At 39.2% G+C, this 21,871-nt stretch overlaps 1 protein-coding gene across 1 annotated transcript; it reads right to left on the bottom strand.

Annotated features, from left to right (window-relative positions):
- Positions 1 to 283: 283 nt before the first annotated feature.
- On the bottom strand, positions 284 to 21,491 carry nampt2 (nicotinamide phosphoribosyltransferase 2). Its single transcript, XM_038696857.1, has 11 exons — positions 21,223 to 21,491; positions 14,862 to 14,997; positions 14,410 to 14,513; positions 13,354 to 13,482; positions 11,813 to 11,971; positions 9,548 to 9,678; positions 9,081 to 9,306; positions 8,159 to 8,278; positions 7,366 to 7,506; positions 6,530 to 6,655; positions 284 to 4,490 (listed from the first exon to the last, which is right to left on the bottom strand). Exons 1-11 carry the CDS (start codon positions 21,268 to 21,270, stop codon positions 4,329 to 4,331), a joined length of 1,482 nt encoding a protein of 493 aa, XP_038552785.1. The 5' UTR covers positions 21,271 to 21,491; the 3' UTR covers positions 284 to 4,328.
- Positions 21,492 to 21,871: the final 380 nt, after the last annotated feature.

Below are 21,871 nucleotides of genomic sequence, written 5' to 3'. Positions count from 1 at the left end.
TTGATTTTTATTAGTTTTAACTGGACTCAGTCAGTTCTCACTCGATACCCACTAATATCTAAAATCTCTGCACTTGTGAGATTTGACCTTGGTGATGCTACGGCCAACTGGCATTTTGGTCAGAGGGAAATCTACTGAATTATTTTCTGTAACAGAACAAGAAAAATTTTATTTGAACACAAATAAAGTTTGCCAACAATAGACTGCTGAAACACTAAACATGTTTATATATAATTTAATTTTTAATAAATGCAAGAATGGCACAGAATGAAAGCAAAGGATGTAGGTTATAAAATGTAGGTTTATTTTTCAACTTCAGTCAGACTGCATTCAGACAGTATTGATAAAGAGTGAGCGTTCAGACTGGGACCAGCAGATCACATCATCTCACCATATGTCCTTCTGTGTCTTTAGGGGGAAAAAAGCCACCAAGAGTGTGTGTGGTGATTTGATTAAACACATTCATTTAAAAATGTGCCACATATAAGCACCAAACTGAAATAATGAAGGTCTTCAAACTGCATTGACTCATGATGAATATACTTAAATTCATCAGTGGTCTCAGTGAACGGCTTTATTTCAATATAATATAAATATTAAAATATAAAATTTAAAACAAATGGCTACTTGAAAGTATCCAACATTTGTTAAAAAGAAGAGACCCAAAATGAAGGATGACAACTAGTGTTATATAATGATTGGATTTCAGGTAAAGTGTGAGTTGATGGAACAGCTGAAGTTAGAGTTAATTGATGGTAAATTGTACCTTATGTATACACTGAAAACCCCCTTTATTACCAAATCTTATTTTATCTGAAGCCTAGAGTAAGTGCAGTCGGATTCTCTGACCACCACGGTTGTCCTTATAAATTCTCCTTCACATCTGTCCTGTGATGTTTTTCTTCGAGGTCAAAGAAAAGTGGTCAGGAAAGCACCCAGGATGAAGAACTCGCTCCTGGATGTTTAGCTCATTCATGCTTAAATTGAAACAGTGTTAACCACTGTGCTCGCCATCCCTACTGCATGTTGAAAAAAAATGCAGGGATGGAGGGTTGTAGCAGAATCTGAAGGTGTACTTAGCATTCCAAGAACGAGTGTTTTGCCTCTGAGGCTGAGTTGCTCACCTCCAGTGTGTTAAAATACATGGGTTCTATTTTCTGGTCACTCAGTAAAATAACAGTTTATCTTTCTAGTGTTCCGGACAACTTGGCATGTTTTCAGTTTAGCAAAGTAACTCACCCCATGTGAAAGTGTTGAAGGTCATTTTTAATCTTACAAAAGGTCAGATTTTAAAACAAGCCCCAACCCAAAAAACCCCGATACAGAACATTTAAAAAGGAACAGATCAGTTAGAATGAAATCATTTTAAAATGAATATTTACAAAATATTATTATATACAGCATTAGTGCTGGTACTACACAAGAGGTAAACCATGTGTGGTCCAGTGTTGGTGGCAAACTGTGTCACAGTGTTGGCGGCAAACTGCGTCACTACTCTACTTCATTAATATCACTAATCCGTATAGACCAGCCATCAGCAATAAAATCAAATATAAACAGGCTTTGGCTTGCAGTCTGAAACTGAACACAACTGATTATTGTGGAATTTGTTGCTGAATATTAAAATAAGACCCTTATGTTAACAGAAAATAAAAGGGCATGAAAAGAGAGTAGGAAGGATCAACACTTACAATAAACAGCCAAAGAAAGCAGCAGTATTTTTGGAGTATGTGTTCGATGAATTAAAAAACAGCATTATAGCAGCTTTTCTCAAAAGATAGAATTCATCTAAAAACCAGGCCTATAGGTTATTTTAAAGTTCAACCCCTCAAAACATAAATGAGTACTTCTTCCTCTTTCATTTGTCAGCACCTTCTGTAGCTCACTTGCATCTGTTGTCACTGACAGAACTGACTTGTTGCTGAAAAAATAGGCAGCATTTTCTACGTTGCTACCGCCCCAATACAATAGCAAGGAGCACAGTGTTTGAATATTTTACATCACACAGTAGGTTGGTTAAGGCAGGTAATCAGATGACACATTTATACTCATTGCATCAGTCTGAATACTTGTCGAAAATGCAGTCTGCATGGAGATACATGGGTTTATTTATTTTTAATGGGTCTGCAAAACTATTTGCGCCTCTTTAATCTGAAGTAATAATGCTCCTAGTGTAGAAGCTGTTGACAGGCATTTTGGGAAATAAAATACTTCCAAGTCAAGTAGACAAGGCAAGTTAAGGAAACATTGGCATTTAAAGACTTAAACTTCATCATAAAATAACAGGAGAAATGCAGTGGACATCAGAGACTGACCGAATCTGTAGAATGTTTCGCTTCATGTCCATTAGTTCATTTGCCAACTGATCAAACCTGTTTACCCTACCAGCATGTATTTGTATTATTTCATCTAGGGATGACCCACAGAGGCGTTTCCCCAATCCAGTTTGCAAATATCAAATCATATCCAACATCCAGTATATTTTACTACATAAGGCAGTAAGTTCAGTAGTGCACAATAACAGGCCTAAATTAAACACTTTACACTAGTCACTTATCTAGATCATAATGTCATAACATGGAGAGACAATAAACAATTGTACTGAATTAATGTGCCACCTTTTTAAAAACAGACTGAAATCACAAGTGACAGATACGTCAATTCTGTGCAAGCAGATGAGAGTAGTGAAATGTGCCTTTACAGTGTGTCTTACAGCAGAGCCACTGAAACCAACCCAAAAGGTCAAAAAACACCTCCAGAGTGTGTTACTACTATCAATAACTGTCTTCAAAAACCTTTATGTCTCTACACATGAAAAGGACTCCCCCCAAAGTGTTAAATATTAAATATGTACTAAATAATATTTACTACGACCTAATTAAGTACTTATAAAATAAATTGTTATATGAACAAACTGTGTCAAATATATAATTTATAATTCGTGAAACATGACATTATTAATACTAATTTATTAATAATTATAAAGTAAATAAAGTATAAAGTAAAATAACTGCATCATTTTTATTTTCATAAAAAATGCCCTTGGCTTAAGTGTCTGTTTCTTTACAGCAGCAGTCTCTAGCTGTATGATACAGAATTGGCATTGTTGTTGCTCCAGCTAACAGGAGCTCCCTGGCTACATGTGGTAGCAGGTGTTGAGCTCGCTGGCTACATGTGGTAGCAGGCAGGGAGGTAGGTGATTGGCTGAAAGATAAAGGGCGGTGACTGTTGACAATGCCACTGTCATGGAAAGACATTACAAACTAAAAGCAGACTTTTGAAAAAGGGCATTTGAAATAAGAATGTCTACAATGAAATAAAAATGATATCCAATAAAATTCAGTTATGAAAATGAATGTCTGAATATTTGTGATTCAATGATTTTTTGGTTCATTATTATATCTTACACAATTTATTCTTATGATTATGTATTTCATTATGTCTTTTTTAAATGTACTTTATATTAAACACTTTGGGTTCCATAGAGTGTGCTTTGTGGACCAGTGAAACAGAACGGCTATGGCTTTGTTGACTTTGTTTTTATGTCCACACTGTGGCAGTGCAGCGCAGCCCTCTTCACTTATTTTGCACAGCTGGTCAGTGTTGTCATCTCTTTGTGTATTAACTGTACACCAAACTAAAGGGCAGAATGTTGGCCTGGCGAAAACACTCTTCTGCTGATATTTGAGGCTGACACTGACGTTAAATTAAATATTGTATATCAAGCACTCAGTGTCACCCATACCTGATGATGTAGCACTATTACTATCAGTAATACTGTTAAAAATAATAAAAGATAAAAATCAAGGGCAACAAGTCCAGTTGCCCTTGATTTTAACCTTTGTTGAATAACTATGACCTGGATAACTGAGAATCTTCTTAGACATTTGGAAGTTTTAGCACATTTTTGGCCTGAAAATTCTCAGAAACTGCATATTCTGAAAATATATTTAAAGATGCACATCTTAAATTTGTTGTAGCAGCCCCAAACTCAGGAAATGTATCTTTAAGTTTTTTCCTTTCCTTCATGGATTGACTTAGCTTATCATATTTGACCCTGAGCTTGAGTTCTGGCCATGGCTGTGACAGGGCAGTGTAGCTGTCTGCCCACACCGTTCACTGTGTGGAGTGTCTGGCCAGAGGAAAAAGGGAATGAAGTTGATCTACCTGAAAACAATGTTACCACTGATCTCCTTAGGATGAAGTGCAGGTGGGAGTGCTTGGTGGTGAGTGCTGTAAGACACAGCTTTTCACTCTCCACAGCAGTCTTCATTGCAGTACACCCTGTTAAACACTGAATTATCCTATGCATTATGAGAGGCTTTGACCTAATGAATCCCGTTGATAATGTGATTGTGCAGCAGCTCCTGTTCATGGTTGTGCGGGATGGTGTTCACCTCCTCGTCCCTTAGCCGAGCGTTCTTCCTGATCTCCTCCAGGGAGTAGTCCTTCACCAGGCTTCCATTCTCAAAGACAGTCACCAGCAGGTCCTAAAGAACGCAGAGCACAATGATCAAGTACAGGTAAGTACAGTAAATACATTCAAGCTGTATTTAATCTAAAAAAGCTAGACTTGTGGATGCAGAGGGACAGAAAAAAATCCTGCATTTGCATCTAGTTTGAAATGCGCCTCATAATTTCCTGTCTCTCTACAGTTTGAAGTTAGCGAACAGTGTTGGACAAGTTACTCAGAAATTGTAATATATTACTAGTTACTTATTACTCCTTAAAAACTAATATTATTAATTATTACTGGGTGATAAAAGTCACTTGTTACGTTACTAGTTACTTTCCAGTGTGTCCCACAGAATGACAGCGGGGAGAAGGGGGTTATTAACTAACTTTGGTACAGAGGTGTTCAGAAGAGAGAGAAAGAGGGAGCAAGCGAGCGAGGAGGTGCTGCACGAATATATGCTCCTTAATACAGCTCCTCAATCAAATATGAATTTAAATACGCCAAGTAAAAAAAATTTGAAAATCAATTTGTGGCAGTGTTGATAATTAATCAAATTATAGGCTTATTATGGGAAACACGGCTTTCAAATCCACCCCCCTTCACCCCAAACAAAGCAGTCTCTCCCGACTTTTTAACTAGTATCTTATTCATAACAGTAGCTTGGAGTATGGTGTTTACAAAGCATATAGCCTAAGTCCAACGTTTCCTAACACCACCGGCTGAAATAAAAAAATAAAGCAAGTGAATCCCGACTTTTGAACAGCTGTTTTTCTGCACACTTTGCCTGTTTATAAGAGCAGTTACAAAACGTTACGTTAACGCCACTCTCTCCCGACGAGTCCAAGCATCAGACAGCAGCAGCCTGAGTTTCTTCTTTAAGTTTCACGTTGCTCTGCTGCTTCAGCAGACGCTTCAATAAATCAGATGTAGAACTGTTGGCGGTTGAAAGCTTTTTGCTGATCGCGTTTACACTAGACGACAATGTTCTTTGCATCTTAGACAGTGAAACATAAATGACGGTAGCTACTTACAGCTGTGGAAAGAACACCTCTCTACCCCGTTCTCCATTTTCCTTTAGTGTTTGGCTATCAGCGGACATGAACAACAAAGTCCGGTGCCGCTGACCTGCAGTACAGTCGCGCATTCACGTCAGTAACGAGTAATACAACGTTACTTAGATTAGTAACTGTAATAATATTACTGTTTTAGAAAAGTAATTAGTTAAACTACTAGTTACTGGGAAAAGTAATATTATTATTACAGCCCAACACTGTTAGCATATATGTTTCAGAAGGACATCTTGTTATTATTAATTTGACATACATGTCTATAGATAATGAGAAAGACAACAGACAACATTTGTTTCATTTTGCATATACTGAGATCGAGCAGCTTTTAAGATAATTAGCAAAATAGAGCTTCATTGATTAGTTGATGATAACTCGTTTAGGTCATTTTACATGCAAAACAACAAAAACTCCTACAGATTCTCAAATGTGGGGATTTGCTATTTTTCTTTGTCACATCTAACAGTCAATTGAATATAATGTAAGCCTGTCACAGAATGTAGGTGCTCGAATGCTGTAGGTGTGTAGTAACAGCGCCGCACCGACACCAGCAGCAGGCAAGAACCCCATTGGCCAGGGCACGCCTCCCCCTGATCCGCCCCCCGCCAGGCAAGGCGGACACCTACCCCACAGCGCCACCGACATACAAGGGCAGGAAACGGGGCCAATGAGCCCCCCGCCACCATCAACACCCCCGCCCGCCTGCGTGTACGTACTGTTTTGTGTTGGATGCATGTAATGGTTTGTGAAGTGTGGTATGGTGGAGTGGAGATAAGGTGTGTAGTAACTCAGCTGCAGTTAAAATTTGGGGGGCCTGCCCCGCCCACCAACTGCCCCGCAGCATGCCCACCCCCCAGAGTCCTAAGAGTGTATGTAGTGAGACATACTGGAAGGGAAAGGTGGAGGATGAAGAGGTCATAGGGAGGCTAGGGAGGAATGTTTGATCCCCACTGATCATCTGAATTTAATGTCAGTCAAAGTTAATGAATGAAACGCTGGGACTAACCTCCTCAGGCTTGCCTGCCCCTCTCTCTATTGTCTCTAAGAAGCCATTAGAGTTTCTCCTCAGTGATAATCGACCCCTCTTTGACCCTTTGGATGGGTCGGTCACCGGCTGCTTGTACACGTCCATCTGGAAGAACACATACAAGCAAAACCAGTTATGTGAAAGCATCTCTGGAGTTTTTATTCTGAGATATTTTAAAAGCAAATACTTCAATGAAAAAGACCTGGCGGGTGTAATAGGTATGGGTGTGTTTTCACCCGACAGAGCTGACCTACACACATGCAATTAAGATGTAAATGGAGTAGCTGTACAGCTGAATATATAGTATTTTTTATGTTCCCTGGTTTTAACTTTGTACTTTTGCATCATTCCTATCAACTATGACAACATCTGAGGGCCAGAGTAACAAGAACAGTCGTCATCATCCAGACAGCTTGTGACCAAATGCAAAGTTAATGTAATTACTAAATCACTCATTTGGAAGTAAGGGTAACTGTGAATGTCTGCAATATATCTGCTACTGTCTTCCATTGCGTTACAGATTTGTGTTTGCACAGTAAGTGCGAAACTCTGCAAAGTCTACTTCCGTAAGTCTGACACAAGACCAAATCTCAAATCTACAAAAAGTCTTTAAAACTGCACATTTAGCTGGATGAAAGCTGCAATCAACATGAACAATCCATTCTACAACTGCATTAGCTGTATTCAAAAAATAGGTTCACATTTTTTCCAAGTCCATTTTAAATCTGTTGTTAATCAGTTGTCAGTAAATTATGTTTGAAAATCTCTTAAGCAAGGATCCAGCTTTCTAATCAAGTCAGGACCCTTCCACTCACCCCCTTGCCATTACTCTCCACATAGCTGCACTTGAAGGCACAGCTGAGTGTATCTCTGTTGAGTTTCTGAAGCAAAGCGCTGCCGCAACCAAAGAAGACGTTCTCAGCACTCCAGCCTTCATCACTCACCTTCTCAAGAATCTACGGAAAAAATAGAAAGGATGGATTCAAAACCAAACTTGTAAATATTTTGTAGGCAAGACAAGTGCAAAAATAAGGTTATTGTTACAAAATAAACAAATCATGATTTTACTTTTTGACCATGACAAACCCCTGCTAATATTTGGACAAAGAACTAATATTTGGACAAAAGCACAACGATGCAGACAAATTTAATGCATCTTTAAATGAAAATATGGTTCATATTGTCAGAGTCAGACATTAATTTTATGAGTTTATATGGAGTTATATTACTTTTGGGCTGAAATCTGCAGAAACACAGACTCAGTCAGTCACAGTTACACATTAAGTGAGCAGACAGGTTTAAACAAGTTCACAGTTTAACAAAATTATCTATGCCATATACTTGGGAATGAAAATAAACTTGTTCTTCTTGACTACAAAACTGTGGCCACCGGTGTCGCAGCACTACCAAATCTCAGTGATGAAACATGTGAGTACACTGTTCAGAAACAGGAAAACTATAAAAATAGGACCCAGGTTGCATCTTTAAGCATCTTTCTGAGAGCAAATCAGGAAAACTGAATTTGTAGTACAAAAATATAATTTATTAAATATGTTTAAAGAGGAGTTGAGATTAAACCAGACTAGTGCAACAACCAAACTTTCTCACCTCGTCTATTGAGTTGAGGTCAATGCCGTCTCCTTGAATAATTCGCAGGTAAGAGGGCAGAACCTTGTATCCCAGAGAATTCATCGAACAGCCAAAACAGTCCTCCAAAATCTTGATGACCTACAAGGCATTAGAATAATTTTGAATGAGTTTGATTCATGTAAGTATCAGCCATGTTAAGTAGCAGCAGTCTGAACATCTTACAACCTCAGTTAAATAAATAACTTGCTAGTAATCGATCCAAAAAAGCCAAGAAGAAGCGAAGTTCCAAAATCCAGGTAAAAAACACGATAACAGTTTCAGACAGATGCCAATAGTCTAAGATAAAATGACTAAACAGCAACCGCCTGTCTCTGTCTGTAGCCGCTACTCGCTCAGTGTCGTGCCCATGATTGGTTACATGTCACAAGTAATTGCCTATCAACACTTGCCAGACCTTAGCTGCTCCAGCAAGCTGTGTGTCAAGGGGAAGGCAGCACATATTACTGAAACAAGAATAAACATCATCGTATGATCTATTTCTATGGACAACAAGCAGCTCAGTGTCTCTGTTACACTACTGAAACGGACTACAATCCATTGCACCACATTGAATTTCCCCTTGTGGGATTAATAAAGTATGTCTTCTTCTCCTTCTTCTTCTAGGATATTAGACAGATGTCTGTCCAATATCACCCTGGTGCATGGCGCTGTTCCCTAACAAAAATATTACAGAAAAGTGTGGAATTTGCGACACAACAAAATCAACGATAGAGCATAACTGCAAACAATAGACGTTTTTCTATCGTTGATCAATATGTATATTCAACAAGTAGTAAAAATAAAACTTCCAGGCAGAAGTCACATTTATATGCCTGGATTTACTGAGTTTAGATATCTGTTTTTGTTGCCCAACAGTGACTAATCCAGCCCTAGTACTTACCTCAATAAGAGTCTCTGCTGGGTCCCCAGAGTCCGGCCGGATGACCAGGCATGAGTCCTGGCTGCGTTCCATGACTCGCTCTTTCAGCTTTTCTCCCCAGATGTGTTTACAGGCATTAAAGATGTCGTAGCTGTCACTGACCACTGACACCGGCCCTGAGGAGAACTGGTCCAGGAGTCGCTCAAATGCCTCCTTCTCCCTGCTCCTCCCCCAAGAGATGATGGTACTGGATAAGAGGGAGGAAGTAATGAACTATTAAGATATTAAAACTGGTTCTAATAATTGAAGATATAACCCCTGATGGCTTTACAGTTTCCTCACGGTTCATTAACAACTCAACTGTGCAGATTAGTGACATTTATTTTGAATTAAAAGCCAGAATAAATAAAACATTTCTAACCGATTATGTTGCCACAGATTTATTGTTGTAGACTGTCTAATTCAGGATTGATGCATGTGTATTATACCTGTGCTCTGCTGCTGGAATGGAGAAGCCAGCCATTGGGCAGCCATAGTATCGCTGAGCCATCAGCAGCCCAGCTACTGTGTCTGTACTGCAGAAATTAACCAGGTGAGCTGCACCACCTAATGCTGCAGACTGGAGAGCAGAGGTGGAGATTATGAATAACTGCTGTTTAAAATCATTTCACTGAATTCAGTTCAAAACTAGGCACAGTTTAAAACGGTAAATGATTCAGCAACCACCACCACAATAATAATAATAATACCACCCGGGTTATTTTACTTGATTATTGCTGTGGATTTTGTGGTTTGCCATTGAGCTTTTAAAGGGACAATTTGACATTTGTGTGGATGTCCAATAAGTGTTGATGATAAATGCAGTCGACTGAAGCAATACATTTCTCAATTCATGTAATGCCTTTAAGCTGACTTCTCCAGGTAGTACCGACTCTGATATTCAGACATATTTTTTAAAGCCAGAATAGAAATGCAGCAGAGAGAGTCCGAGGCTCCACTGCAGTCGCAGCCATGCAAGAGGATATGGCCAGCGGTTACCCTCCGGAACCTGAGCTGTTGAGAGCAAACACTGTCTGGCTCAAATTACCCTCCACCATTTTGGTACAATGAATTTCAGCGTGAGCAGTTTCTGTTGGGTGCCGTTGTTGCTGACACCCGAGTGTGCATTACTATGCACTGAAGACGTTTTACTCCTAACTTGGACAGAAGTGTGTAGAGACCTTTTTTATGATTCCTAAGATAAGACAACCAAGAACAGCAGGGTCGAGAGGGCAGAAGAACATTGAGTGATTATTTCTGCTGCTATCTTTTGGCCAACAGTGTACTAGGAAACATTATGACTAGGATTGTCATACTGAGGCAGAGTCAAGAGAACATTAAGCATCATTTAAAGCAAACTAAATACCTAGAGCATTAGGCTGGATGATTTTTTTAGTGGAACGTTACACTGCAGGGCTAGCTCAGATGGCGTTAGCTTTGTTGTTCTACAGAAGCCCGTTCTGTCTGGATGTGTGCTGCTGTATGAACATTTACTTGATAGACATGCTTTGACGGTAGCTATGGTAGCTAGCAATAGCTACGTGCGAAAAAAGAAAGGCTATTCTGCTTGGCAACAGCTAGCTTGCACAGAGTTGTTGTGGCCTGTGCGCAATGCATCCTGGTACACGTAGGCAGTGCCTGCATGGCTCCGCGAGCAGGAGAACTCTGCTTTCTCTGTCTATATAGCTCGCGCTGTGGAATTTATTTCTTCAGTGGACTACATATCCCATCAACACTGAGTAGACATTTTTTTAAAAAGTGTAGAATTATCCTTTTAAGCAGGTAGTAACATAGTGAATGTGACAACTGAACTTCATACTATGTATTGCAGTGTCTCTTAAGGTGGGAAAAAATAATGTTAGGTTGGTGTAAAGTGACAAAAACCATGATATACTATAATGACAGAGCAGGGGCGATTTACATTACAACCATGTAAAATCACAGGTCGGAGAAAACTGTTACTTGTTACACCAATGTTACTTTACACCAGCTCTAATGCAAAGCGCTACTAACTCTGTCAGTGACACTGATGATTCAGTACACTCAGATGAGATTGAGGAGTAAGTGTTAATGATTTGTTTAGTTATGCACTGAACAGCTCTACTATGAAGATGCACATAGACATTTTGTTAACACTGCATTGACACACGTCTGCCTTCATGTAATCATAATTACACTGCTGCTGCTGCTGCTGCTGCCTGGTTTAAAAATTTTGTAAGTAAGTGGGACCTATGAGAATTTAATTTTAGAATCCTCTTACAATGAAACACTTTCACCAGCTCAGTCATCCAAGATATTCAAGATACATGCTTGTTATGCAAGACTTTCCCGCTGACTTCTCATAATCTAACCTGCGTCTGTAATCAGTGAGGTGACTAGTACAATATCACAATAACATGATCATATCAGCATGAAGCAGCCGCATACTCAAAGTGGATATCACAAGTTCAACATTTGCATAGGCCATGTGCATCTGGATTTTCAGTGCAAATCCAAGCCAGTTACATGACACAGAATTTTAAAGAATTGATTCTGTTATCCTTAGCTAGGTCATAGTGCAAACACAGTGCCTGTTCATACAGTACAACATCAAGAGCAGTAAGGTGCAAGAGACAGAAGTAAAATGAGAAACTCTAGCTTTGCTTTCTAAGATTTACTCATCCTCAATGCTGGTTTCTCACTAAATAAAGACAAGGACAGAAAGTCTTCCTGACCTCCTGTGAGGAGACTCCTCTATAGCCAAAGTCATGCAGTTTCAGGTCCAGGCCTTCCAGGCTCCCCGAGGTGGCCTTCAGATGCTTGGCCAGAATCTTCTTAAATTCCCTGGATATGGTGGCTACGGTGATGGGATACCACATCTGCACCAGCATGGTCTACATCCAAAAGGGGAGTGTTAAAAAAAAAAAAACGGGTGTGGGGAGAAAAGGAACAGATGGTAAGTGATCAGTTAGTAAGAAAAAGAAAAGAGGCAGAAAAGAAGAGACGAGAGAGAAAAACTGAAGATTCAATGACAGTGGTGCAATATTGGTGTTCTGTCAGGTCAAAACTGCCACGCAACAGTTTCTAAAGACGTTTTACATGATAGAGACTACTCCCAGTTAAGATTGTAGCATTTCTGACCAGGCTGACTGACTCCAGTTTAATATATATAAAAAAAAAAAAAAAAGATTACCACATATTACAAGAGTATTGTGCAAAACTGACATCCTTGGTTAATATTAGGCCATTTTCTGTGAAAGCGGCATGTAAGAATGAAGGCACTGGAGGAATCCTGCCTGAACATTTAACAGATGCATGAAAACAATCAATTTAGACTCTTTAAGATGCACATAGTCATTTAACACTTTTTACTGTGCGGTCAATTTATAATACTTTCAATTGATTTTGTTTCCAGTCTTCAGTGTACTTTGCCTGTGACATTGCCTTGTAATTCACACCCCATGAAGTACAAGGCATGTTTTATAGAATTCATAGATTAAACAAATTACACCAATACCAGATTAAAAAAAACAACAAATGGCTGTCCCTCCTTCTGCTTCCTAACAGTGATATTTGTTCAATCAACGACTGCTAGCTCTGGAACTGAAAAACTCCACCCCTCTAGTTCCTGATCTTTTGGAAAGTACTACCCCCAAAGCAGGGATTTGCCACCTGGAGCTATTGTATAGGAATTAGTTTCTCTGGTCGAAACACAAGGAGTTACTCAAAACATTCTTGATGCCCCGGGAAGGTTCATGCAGTGAAACGCCCCATTAGCATAACATGGAGTTGTAATTAATGCTGTGGATTTGAATGAATCATTTTAACATGTGAAAGGGTTATCTTATAGCTAAAGCATGGAGTTAATTATTCTTTAAGAGAAGGTCAGTTTTTTGTGTCAGTAGCAGGTCATTCATGTACATGAAGCTAACAGACATAGGCAGCCCATAATAATGTTTTTAGTGTGTAAATTGAAATATTGTAATTATGCGAACATCACATTGATCTTTATATAGCTATTAACTTTTTTCATTGTTAGTGTGCAAAACTTTTTTGGTGATTCAATGGACACTCCAACCTCCGTAAATCCCGAAGGGCAGGACTGAGATCCCTTATCCTGTGCCAGTTAATCACTGACATTGACATTAACAACATGGCATCTCCTGGCATTTGTGGTGTCGCCCCTAAGTATAGAATATGTTATCTAACTAATCTGCTAGTTCAATCCTTTTATCATTTAAATAGTCCCACACTAAAAACACATTTCTAGGTTTACCTCGATGTAGTTGGTGAGCCAGTAGAAGTTGGGATCTGTGTTTTCCACAGTGAAGAGCACATTGCCTCTTGGTATGATCCTGCCCTCAGGGACGGCTTTGATCCGGATAGGAAGACGACCATCATGTTTCTGAGACAGTAACGGCACATTTACTTCAGGTTAGATATACTGTATAACGATAAATGCCTCTTTCTCTGTAAATCTTTTAGCCAGAGTGATAGTTGAAAATTACAGATGCACCGATTCCATTTTTCCTGCCCGATTCTGATTACCGATTTAAAAAAAAAAAAAAAAAAAAAAAAAAAAAAAAGGTATGACAAGCCAATTCTGATTATGGTCAATTCCAATTTTCTTTCTTTCTAAAAACTATAACTGACGGCTCCCGATGTCAGCTGGGATTGGCTCCAACCCCCCGCGACACTGTACGCAGGATAAGCGGTTGACGATGGATGGATGGAGGATCTCCATTAGCATTGGCTTTTCTGACTAGGGTCCATTCAACTGTATGTTCATCAACCATGACTATTAAATAACTTCTACATTTTCTCCCAAACTGCAGCAGGTTACAGGACCTCCTCTCACTCAGACCATCTCCAAATAAAAAGTACCACAGATTAGGACAGAGCATTTTGTACAAATAAAATCCAACTGAGAATAAACTGCAGTAACACAAGGCTCGGTGTTACCTACAGAATAACTGTATAGTACTATACTGTAGTGGTTATTTATAGTTTTTATTTGAAAGAAGACATTACCCTATTTCTACTTTAGTGTTTACTGAGTTGCTTTTCCTGGTCCCTGCTTGTAAAATATCGACCGTGTCTTCTAACGTGATACAAGTTTGCGTCTCTCACGTGTGTCTCTCAATTGCGAGGTTGTGTCTTCTTCACAACTATGGCTTGTTTTAGCATATGCATTTTATAATGTCTGTGCCGCTGTGCGCATAAGGTGAAACACCGTCCATGTGTGTAACATTTAGTGTGACCAGCAAAAAATAAAAAATAAACAATACGTCCGGTCATCAGGTGTATCCCTATTGAAAATCGTTTTTCATACCTCCAGGACTTTCCTCCAGCCTTCTTCATCAAACACAGCCTGTTTGAAGTGCATCTGGTAGAAGAGTTTGGCTTCCTGAATCTTCTCCTCTGTGACCACTTGGCCTTTAGAGAACAAACCAAACAAAAAGTTACTACAACCTCAGCAACAAGCAGAAAATACAAAGCCCTGACTCAACATCCAGAAACCTGCCAATCCTGCGCTACGATCAAATAGTTCCTCCAAATTTTTTGCTTATACAGTATGTTGCTATTAATTCACTGGGCTATTTTAATAATGCATGGAATTTCTCTCCGGTGTGTAAACAAGAATGCGGCTGGATGGCAGTTTTATTACAAGGAACTCTTTTCACTAATATTCTCTTTAACAGAGCACGCAATTTCTTTCTCTTTTCTTTCCTGTATGGTTCTGTCAATTCATTTCTTAGATCAGAGAAGATGACGTTAATGTACCTGTGAGGTACTTCTTCAGCAGATACTGAAGACCAAAGAACACCACTTCACTAAACTGGGAGCCTTTCTTGCGTCTGCATTCAAAGTAGGAGTAGATTTTGCTGACATCTGGAGGATACTGTTTGTAGTGTGTGATCTGAAAGACAAGAAAGAAGTCAAACAGAACCAGCTAGCAGGCACAGTTCCCAAAACAGATTGCAAGTAATTCTAATAATCACCCTTAGTGTGGGTAATGTTAATTTATCACCTTCTAATCGTAACACACTGATTTGTATTGTCAAACAACATAATATAAAACCCCATAAGCAAATTAATGATAAGCTGAAAACCGGACGACTGTCTGCTCGACGTAATGCTTGCGTGTACAGTAAACATGTGCCCTGGCTCAGTGTGGTAAGGAATGATGACAGCTTAAAGCATAAGTCTCTCTTTGTGCCTGCACCCAATTGAATAATCGGCAGCTACAGCTAGTCAGTAACTGGAAGAAAGAATCAAGATAAATTCATTAGACATTCTCCTCCCTTAAAGTCCCCTTCCCCCCTGTCTAACTTCAGGAGAACAAATGGAAAACTCAAGAACAGGGGCAGTCCTTCCTGGAAGCAATATTAAGAGATTAATTTACAAGAGTATTAGTAATAGGAGTATGTTTTACATTATTTACAGGCTTATTATAGCAGTATTATGAAACAAGCAAAAAACAACAACACAAAAAGTATTGCGCAATGTGAAGTAGTTTGCCTGTATGCTCACAATCTTCCAGAACCATCGTGATCGGATTGCTTTTGATACTTTTGGAAACATCTAAGTTCGATTAATCTAACAATTATTTTTTCGATTAGTCAATTAATCTAATGACAAATTTTGTTTATTCTTAACACAGAAAAGTTGCCTATTACTCAATTAACATTTTTAACATGCAATTTATCTAAAATAAATACATCAAATTATGCTACTTTATTTAAAACTTTCAATGTTTCTGACATGGATTCATTTCAATATTGAGTAATGCAGTATGATAATAAAATGTATTTCTGCATTAGTGAACACCTGAAAGGACTCAGACTGTACAGTCACAGATCGTCTGTACTGTTATTTTCAGCTGTTTTCTCACTCATACGTGGCCGTTAAACAGAAAATATGAAACGGCCGAACATTAGATGACACGCGGTGTAACGTTGCGTTACCATGACAGCAGCGGGACAGAAATTACTTTTAACATGAAGGCAATAAACATTTTAACGGACTATGTGTCCTCGTGCTGATAATGCGCCGTGCTTGTGTGGCGACAGAAAGTAAACAGGATTTGAGGTGCTGCCGTCTAGACAAAGTGCTCCGGGATACTTTCGTTTCACGTGTTCGTGCTGCTTCACGTATTCGTGGACAGCAGTTGTGCTGCGGTGAAGCTGTTTCCAGTTCACAGAGCTCACGGAGCAGCTCGTTGTTGAGTGTTTGTCTGAAATACTCCAAACTTTAGTCGGTTGAAGACGCGGTCTTGTAGCTGCAGCTTGTCCGGTAGAATCCAACAGCAGGATGCAGCGACACGTCGTCGACGAATCGCCCCAGCCCTAGAAACATCTAGCCTAAACATGATGGTTATAAGGCAAGATCGGAAGTTATAGTTAAGCTATAAAGAGAATTTGATTTTGTATGATATCTATTGCCATCACTGGAAAGAGTGAGTTATGTTGATTCCAGCTATTTGTGTCTGATGTCAGTGTGTTCTTGTTTGACTGAATTATGACTGAGGTTTGGTTTTATCCAAGAGAAAATATTTACATAAAATTGATAATAATGGGGGGCGGCACGGTGGTGCTGCGGTTAACACTGTCACAGCAAGAAGGTCGTGGGTTCGAATCCCGGCCTTTCTGTGTGGAGTTTGCATGTTCTCCCCGTGTCTGCGTGGGTTCTCTCCTCCCACCGTCCAAAAACATGCAGGCTAGGTTGATTGTGCGACCCTAAATTGTCCTTAGGTGTGAGTGTGAGCGTGAGTGGTTGTTTGTCTATGTGTGGCCCTGCGATGGACTGCCGATGGATGGATGGATGATAATAATGCTTAATGTTCATGTGAATAAGATAACTTTCGAGTAGATGTTCGCAAAATACGACACAATCAAAGCAACACATGACAATGTAAATGGTAATTAGGCAACTTTCAGATTTAGACCATTTTCAAAATCAGTGTTTGTCAAGACTATAGTGGATTATATGACAGCAATTGCAAAATAATATAAACTGGGGAACAATATTTAAAAGATGTACAAAATACACAACAGCGTAATGCAACTGTTTTGAAAATTTTAGCCACTTCCACACTTAAAACATGACAAAAATGCAGAACTCTTGAAAATTATGTAGCTTTAAATTACTGGATGTGATTGTGGTGTTAATGGACACTGCTACACATAACAGAGATGGAGTGTGAAATTCTCAAATTTTTAACTGGCAGAAGCATACCAACACCACAGTGTGATTGATGTCCATTGGTGCATTCCTTGCACAGTGAATACAGTACATATTGTATTCTCACTTTTAAAACACTGTGACTCACAAAAACAACACATACAGGTTGGTCTCTAGTCAGTTGGATATCCGAAGTGTTTACAGCTGTTCCTAATGGCCAGTCTAGGCTTGGGCGGTGTCAAGCATTAGAGCCTACCAGGTTATTTAGAAATCCGACTGTATGACTCAACTTTTGACTCACCGTCAAAAACACAGACACTCCTCTTATTATTCTTAAACTGATACGGAGATGCTGTATTGAGCTGATGTGTATGTGGTGTAGACAATGGCATACATAAACAACAGCTCAGCTTTTTAAAATAATTTCAAATTAAATATTCACAGCCGGAATCAGAAATCACATGAATAAATAAATGAATAAATAACAATATAATAAATGTTCAATATATCGTTAATACATTTTTGGTGTAATTAATTTGAATCACGGTCAAATTAGCACTTACTTTTTCCTATTAAAATATTTATTTTGTTGAGGAAAGTGGGATTGAAAAAACACTTACTAATCATATTTGAAATTATGATTTGATATATATCGTGATAAATATCGATATTGAATTATATGAAATGTTTTTATCGTGATAACATTTTTGGCCATATCGCCCAGCCCTGTACCCTGATCTGTCTTGGTATTGCACCAAAGCTGGCACTGTCACTGCTTCAACTTTCTTCCTCTGTCAGTAATTTTGGGGCACCTATGGAGGGGAGGGGTGGTGTGGGTAGGACCCTGGACACCTCACAGAGACAATACACTTGTTAAGCATAAAAGGGTAGCAAGCATTATGTGTGTTTGCACACACACACAGCATGATTATGGTATTAGCATGCTGTTAACAGACCAGTGTAGCAAAGTATTATGAGCTGCACGTGGCAGGGCAAGAGGACACATCAGGCCTCAGTGAATTCCTCAGAATCTGAAAGCTAAAGCCAAGTGCACTCAGACTGCTCAGTGCTGTGGGTGTGTGACGGATCACCGTCACTACAGTTGAGTATGTGCTCTGACTGCCATACCAATGAGCCTGGCCCTTTGGCGTTGCGGGAAACTTGCATGTTCTAATCCGGGTTCAAATCTGGGCCAAATACTGGTTTCCAACAATTTGTGTTTGACCTTTCCCTGTGTCAATATGACAATGCCAGCTCCATAAAGAAATAGTTTTCAGAGTTTGGTGTGAAAGAACTTGACTGGCCTGCACAGAGCCCTGACCTCAACCCTATCAAACACATTTGGGATGAACTAGAATGGAGACTGTAAGCCAGGCCCTCTTGTCCAACATCAGTTTCTGATCTCACACATGCTCTGCTGGATGAATGGGCAAAAATTCCCCCAAAGACGCATTGCAAAATCTTGTAGAAAGCCTTCCCAGAAGAGTGGAAGCTGCATGTTACACACATACAGTTTTACGAATATTTGGCCATAACCCAAAGTACAGGACAAAGTCTAATTCTGACCTAGTCACTAGATGAAAAGTAAGGGAATCAAAGTCAATATTTGTAGATTATTATAACAATCAACCAGTAGCCAAACTAAACCGATCGATCACACTGAATGTTTGCATGACAGTGTTGTTTTGTGCGCAATGTCTGTAAAACAGTTTTGCTGTGGAAACTGGCATCAGCAAGGACACACAGTCAGCGATGCACAGCACCAGCTTATTGATGCAGTGATGTGTTTAAGTGGAAAACCTCAACATAAACATGTACTGTAGAGGTTTGACTGAAATATTGGGCTCATTTAAATAAATATGTCTAGGAGTTAATGAAAAGCTTTCATTGTTCAAATCGAGGAAGCTGCTCTGTTTTCGATTTGAACAGTAGCAACACTGTGTTGTGTTGTAGTGTCTCATTTCTGTGACTAAACGTAATCATCAGTGCAAAACCTTGAAAAGTTAAAATGATGATCACATGGCAAGGATAATTGGTGGTATGTCCTGTTATGCTGCTGGGGCAGTAAAAAAAAAAAAACAGTCTCTCAGCATTTACTTTTTAAAAAATCATGTAAAGTAATGTGCTGTGACAGTAATCCCAGTGGACTTTTAGATGAGCTCATCACAATGTACCAAATCAGTTTCTATTATGTGATTGTGATGACAGACACATTGGAGGAATCCTCCTGGCTGTGCTGCTGCTTTGGACTTGTTTTCAGGGGTCATTGGAGCTATTAAAAAAAAGGCTGGTTGGTCGTCATCCAGACCTTTGCCATTTGGCTGCAGTGCAAACCTTTGAATGACATCTGACATTTAACTCTACTGCCTGCACAAGCTCACAACTGGATTTAGGTTAGAAATTGCCTGAAATGAAACTGAAAGCTACACAGTCAAGGAAAGGTTGGACTCTGGCATTACAATGCAATGAATAACACCATGACTTGCACCTTAGAACTTATGCCTTCGTACATCAAATGGAGTCCATGAAAAGTCTGTGTCATTCCAATAGCATGATTTATATCTTTCTTTCTTTCATTATCTTTAGCCTATCTATTTAAAACTTTTAAGTTATTCTACAGTTTCCTTTCACTTAGTATTTTTAGAAGTCTCAAGCTTTTTGATTATTATAGTGCATCTCCTGAATACTGTGTTCATGGGAAATTAGCCAACAGTTTGCTAAAGTTGGATCACAAACTTTGTCTGTTGGTTATACCACAACACTTACTTTTGGTAAAATGTTCAGTAAGTTCATTCTCATACAGTGTAGTGTTACCAAAATCACTTCAGCATGAATTAAACTCAATAGCTTGCTTTTTACGCTCTGGACCAACTCTGCTGCCAACAGTATAAGTAACTGCATTGAAGTTACATAAACAGGGACTTTTATTACTTTTCAGTGGCAGCAAACACAACACACAGCTTTCACTTTTAAACTGCAACCTGAGCTTATTTACACACTTTACGGCTGGCTAAAGTAACTACTCCTCAGCAACTTGAATATGACGCTATGGTTATCTGCAATCGCATATTCATTAATATATCGAATATATTCGATATATCGCCAATCCCTCACCTCCTCAGTTCAGCATACCCTGTCCCTGACCACTGAAAACTTGGTCGACTAAGACTCTTCTCATCGACCGATTTATTTGACAATTAAGTGAGAGCCCTAAATAAGCCCCTATGTGGTAAATCTGAAATGGCTCATTAGTATTAAAAACTGTACTTTATACTGTCATCAATTGAAGGTTGGCACCAAATACGTGGTCAAATGTTTAGTCTTGTTTATGAATTCTTCTAACAGATATGACTTAATTAAAACAAGTCTGTGTATTATTATTTTTTTTAACACTAACATGAAGCTTGGAACATTTGGTTTTTGGTTGTTTGTTTTTTACTTCAATATTAAATTTAAATGGGAGGTCTACAGTTAGATGTGAAGAACAGTTATGGTATAGGGATAACAAAACTCGGGCATTACGTTGTCATCATAAAAATGTCTACAGCTCCCCATTCCTTGCTAGGTCGTCTTCTCAGCCAAGGTTTCACGGTTAAATGTCATGTTGAAGCTGTGACTGTAACGTTATGGACTCTAACGTTACCCCCTGTGACCTCTGCTCCTGGTTATAACAAACTGTAGGACGCACTACCATGCTTTCAACAAAGTGTTAACTAATGTTATTGCTGATGCCTGACTTTCATTTTTCACTCACCTTCATCTAAAGTTACGAAGTTTCAACGTAGCAGCACAGTCAAAACGTTCACAGGACCCAAAATGCACACGTTTATGTGACGTTAGTGAAATGCTGAACGGGATATGTGCGTTAAATGTATCTTACACTGAATTTATTTGAATTTAATTGGAAAAACCCCAAAATAGCGTAGAAAGAGGGACAGGCAAGAAGAACTGTACCACTCACCTTGTAAGAATCCGTCGCAAGCAAGAAATTAAAATCCTGCGCTGCCATTGTTATGGATGAATGAATTAACGTAAATGTCACTTAAGTCTTCGAAGCAACTTAGCAAGATAGCCACCCAGAACCACAGGCCAGGTAGCAGATAAATAAGCCCTCAACGTCGAATTATTACTATTGTAACCGCTTTATTTCTCGTGTGAACTCAAACTCAGACGTTACAGCACTGGTAAAACAACCAACGCAGCACTCATTTTGTAGATTGGGGGTTGTTGTAAAGGGGGCGAATCACAGTACGCATGGCCACGCGCACGTCATCTTCCTGACGTGGTACGTCATGCTGCATTCAAGTACAAATGGGATGTTCTTTTGGAACGAAGTTAAAGCAAGGGTAGGCAATTTATTTCAGGAGCATTTTTGTTGGATTTGTTGAAATCGTTTATACACCCCAACAACAATCAATAAATAAAATGCTCTGACACAAGAAAAAAAAAAAAAATCCTGTATCTGTGGCTGCTGCAGCACAGTAATAAGCACCCGCCTGCATGTCTTCTTCTACCTGTGAGAACTTTCCCTGCCGAATATGCAAATCGAATTTGCATGATTTGAGAATTTCCCTCCCTCCTCCATGGGACCTTACTTAGAAAAACGTGGT

The sequence above is a fragment of the Micropterus salmoides genome, unplaced genomic scaffold (genome assembly GCF_014851395.1).
Source record: "Micropterus salmoides isolate LMB-PRFRI ecotype aquatic unplaced genomic scaffold, ASM1485139v1 Ms_hic_scaffold_4, whole genome shotgun sequence".
NCBI classification, from domain to species: domain Eukaryota; kingdom Metazoa; phylum Chordata; class Actinopteri; order Centrarchiformes; family Centrarchidae; genus Micropterus; species Micropterus salmoides.
This window is presented reverse-complemented; position numbering and strand designations above follow the sequence as displayed.

What these genes read in the sequence shown, in the direction of transcription:
- nampt2 (XM_038696857.1), bottom strand. Translation starts at nt 21,270, where the DNA reads ATGGCAGCGCAGGATTTTAATTTCTTGCTTGCGACGGATTCTTACAAG. An exon ending in GCTGAAGAAGTACCTCACAG is followed by an intron (nt 14,514 to 14,861) that starts GTACATTAACGT and finishes TGTTCTCTAAAG; the next exon opens with GCCAAGTGGTCACAGAGGAG. An exon ending in TGGAGAGTAATGGCAAGGGG is followed by an intron (nt 6,656 to 7,365) that starts GTGAGTGGAAGG and finishes GTGTTCTTCCAG; the next exon opens with ATGGACGTGTACAAGCAGCC.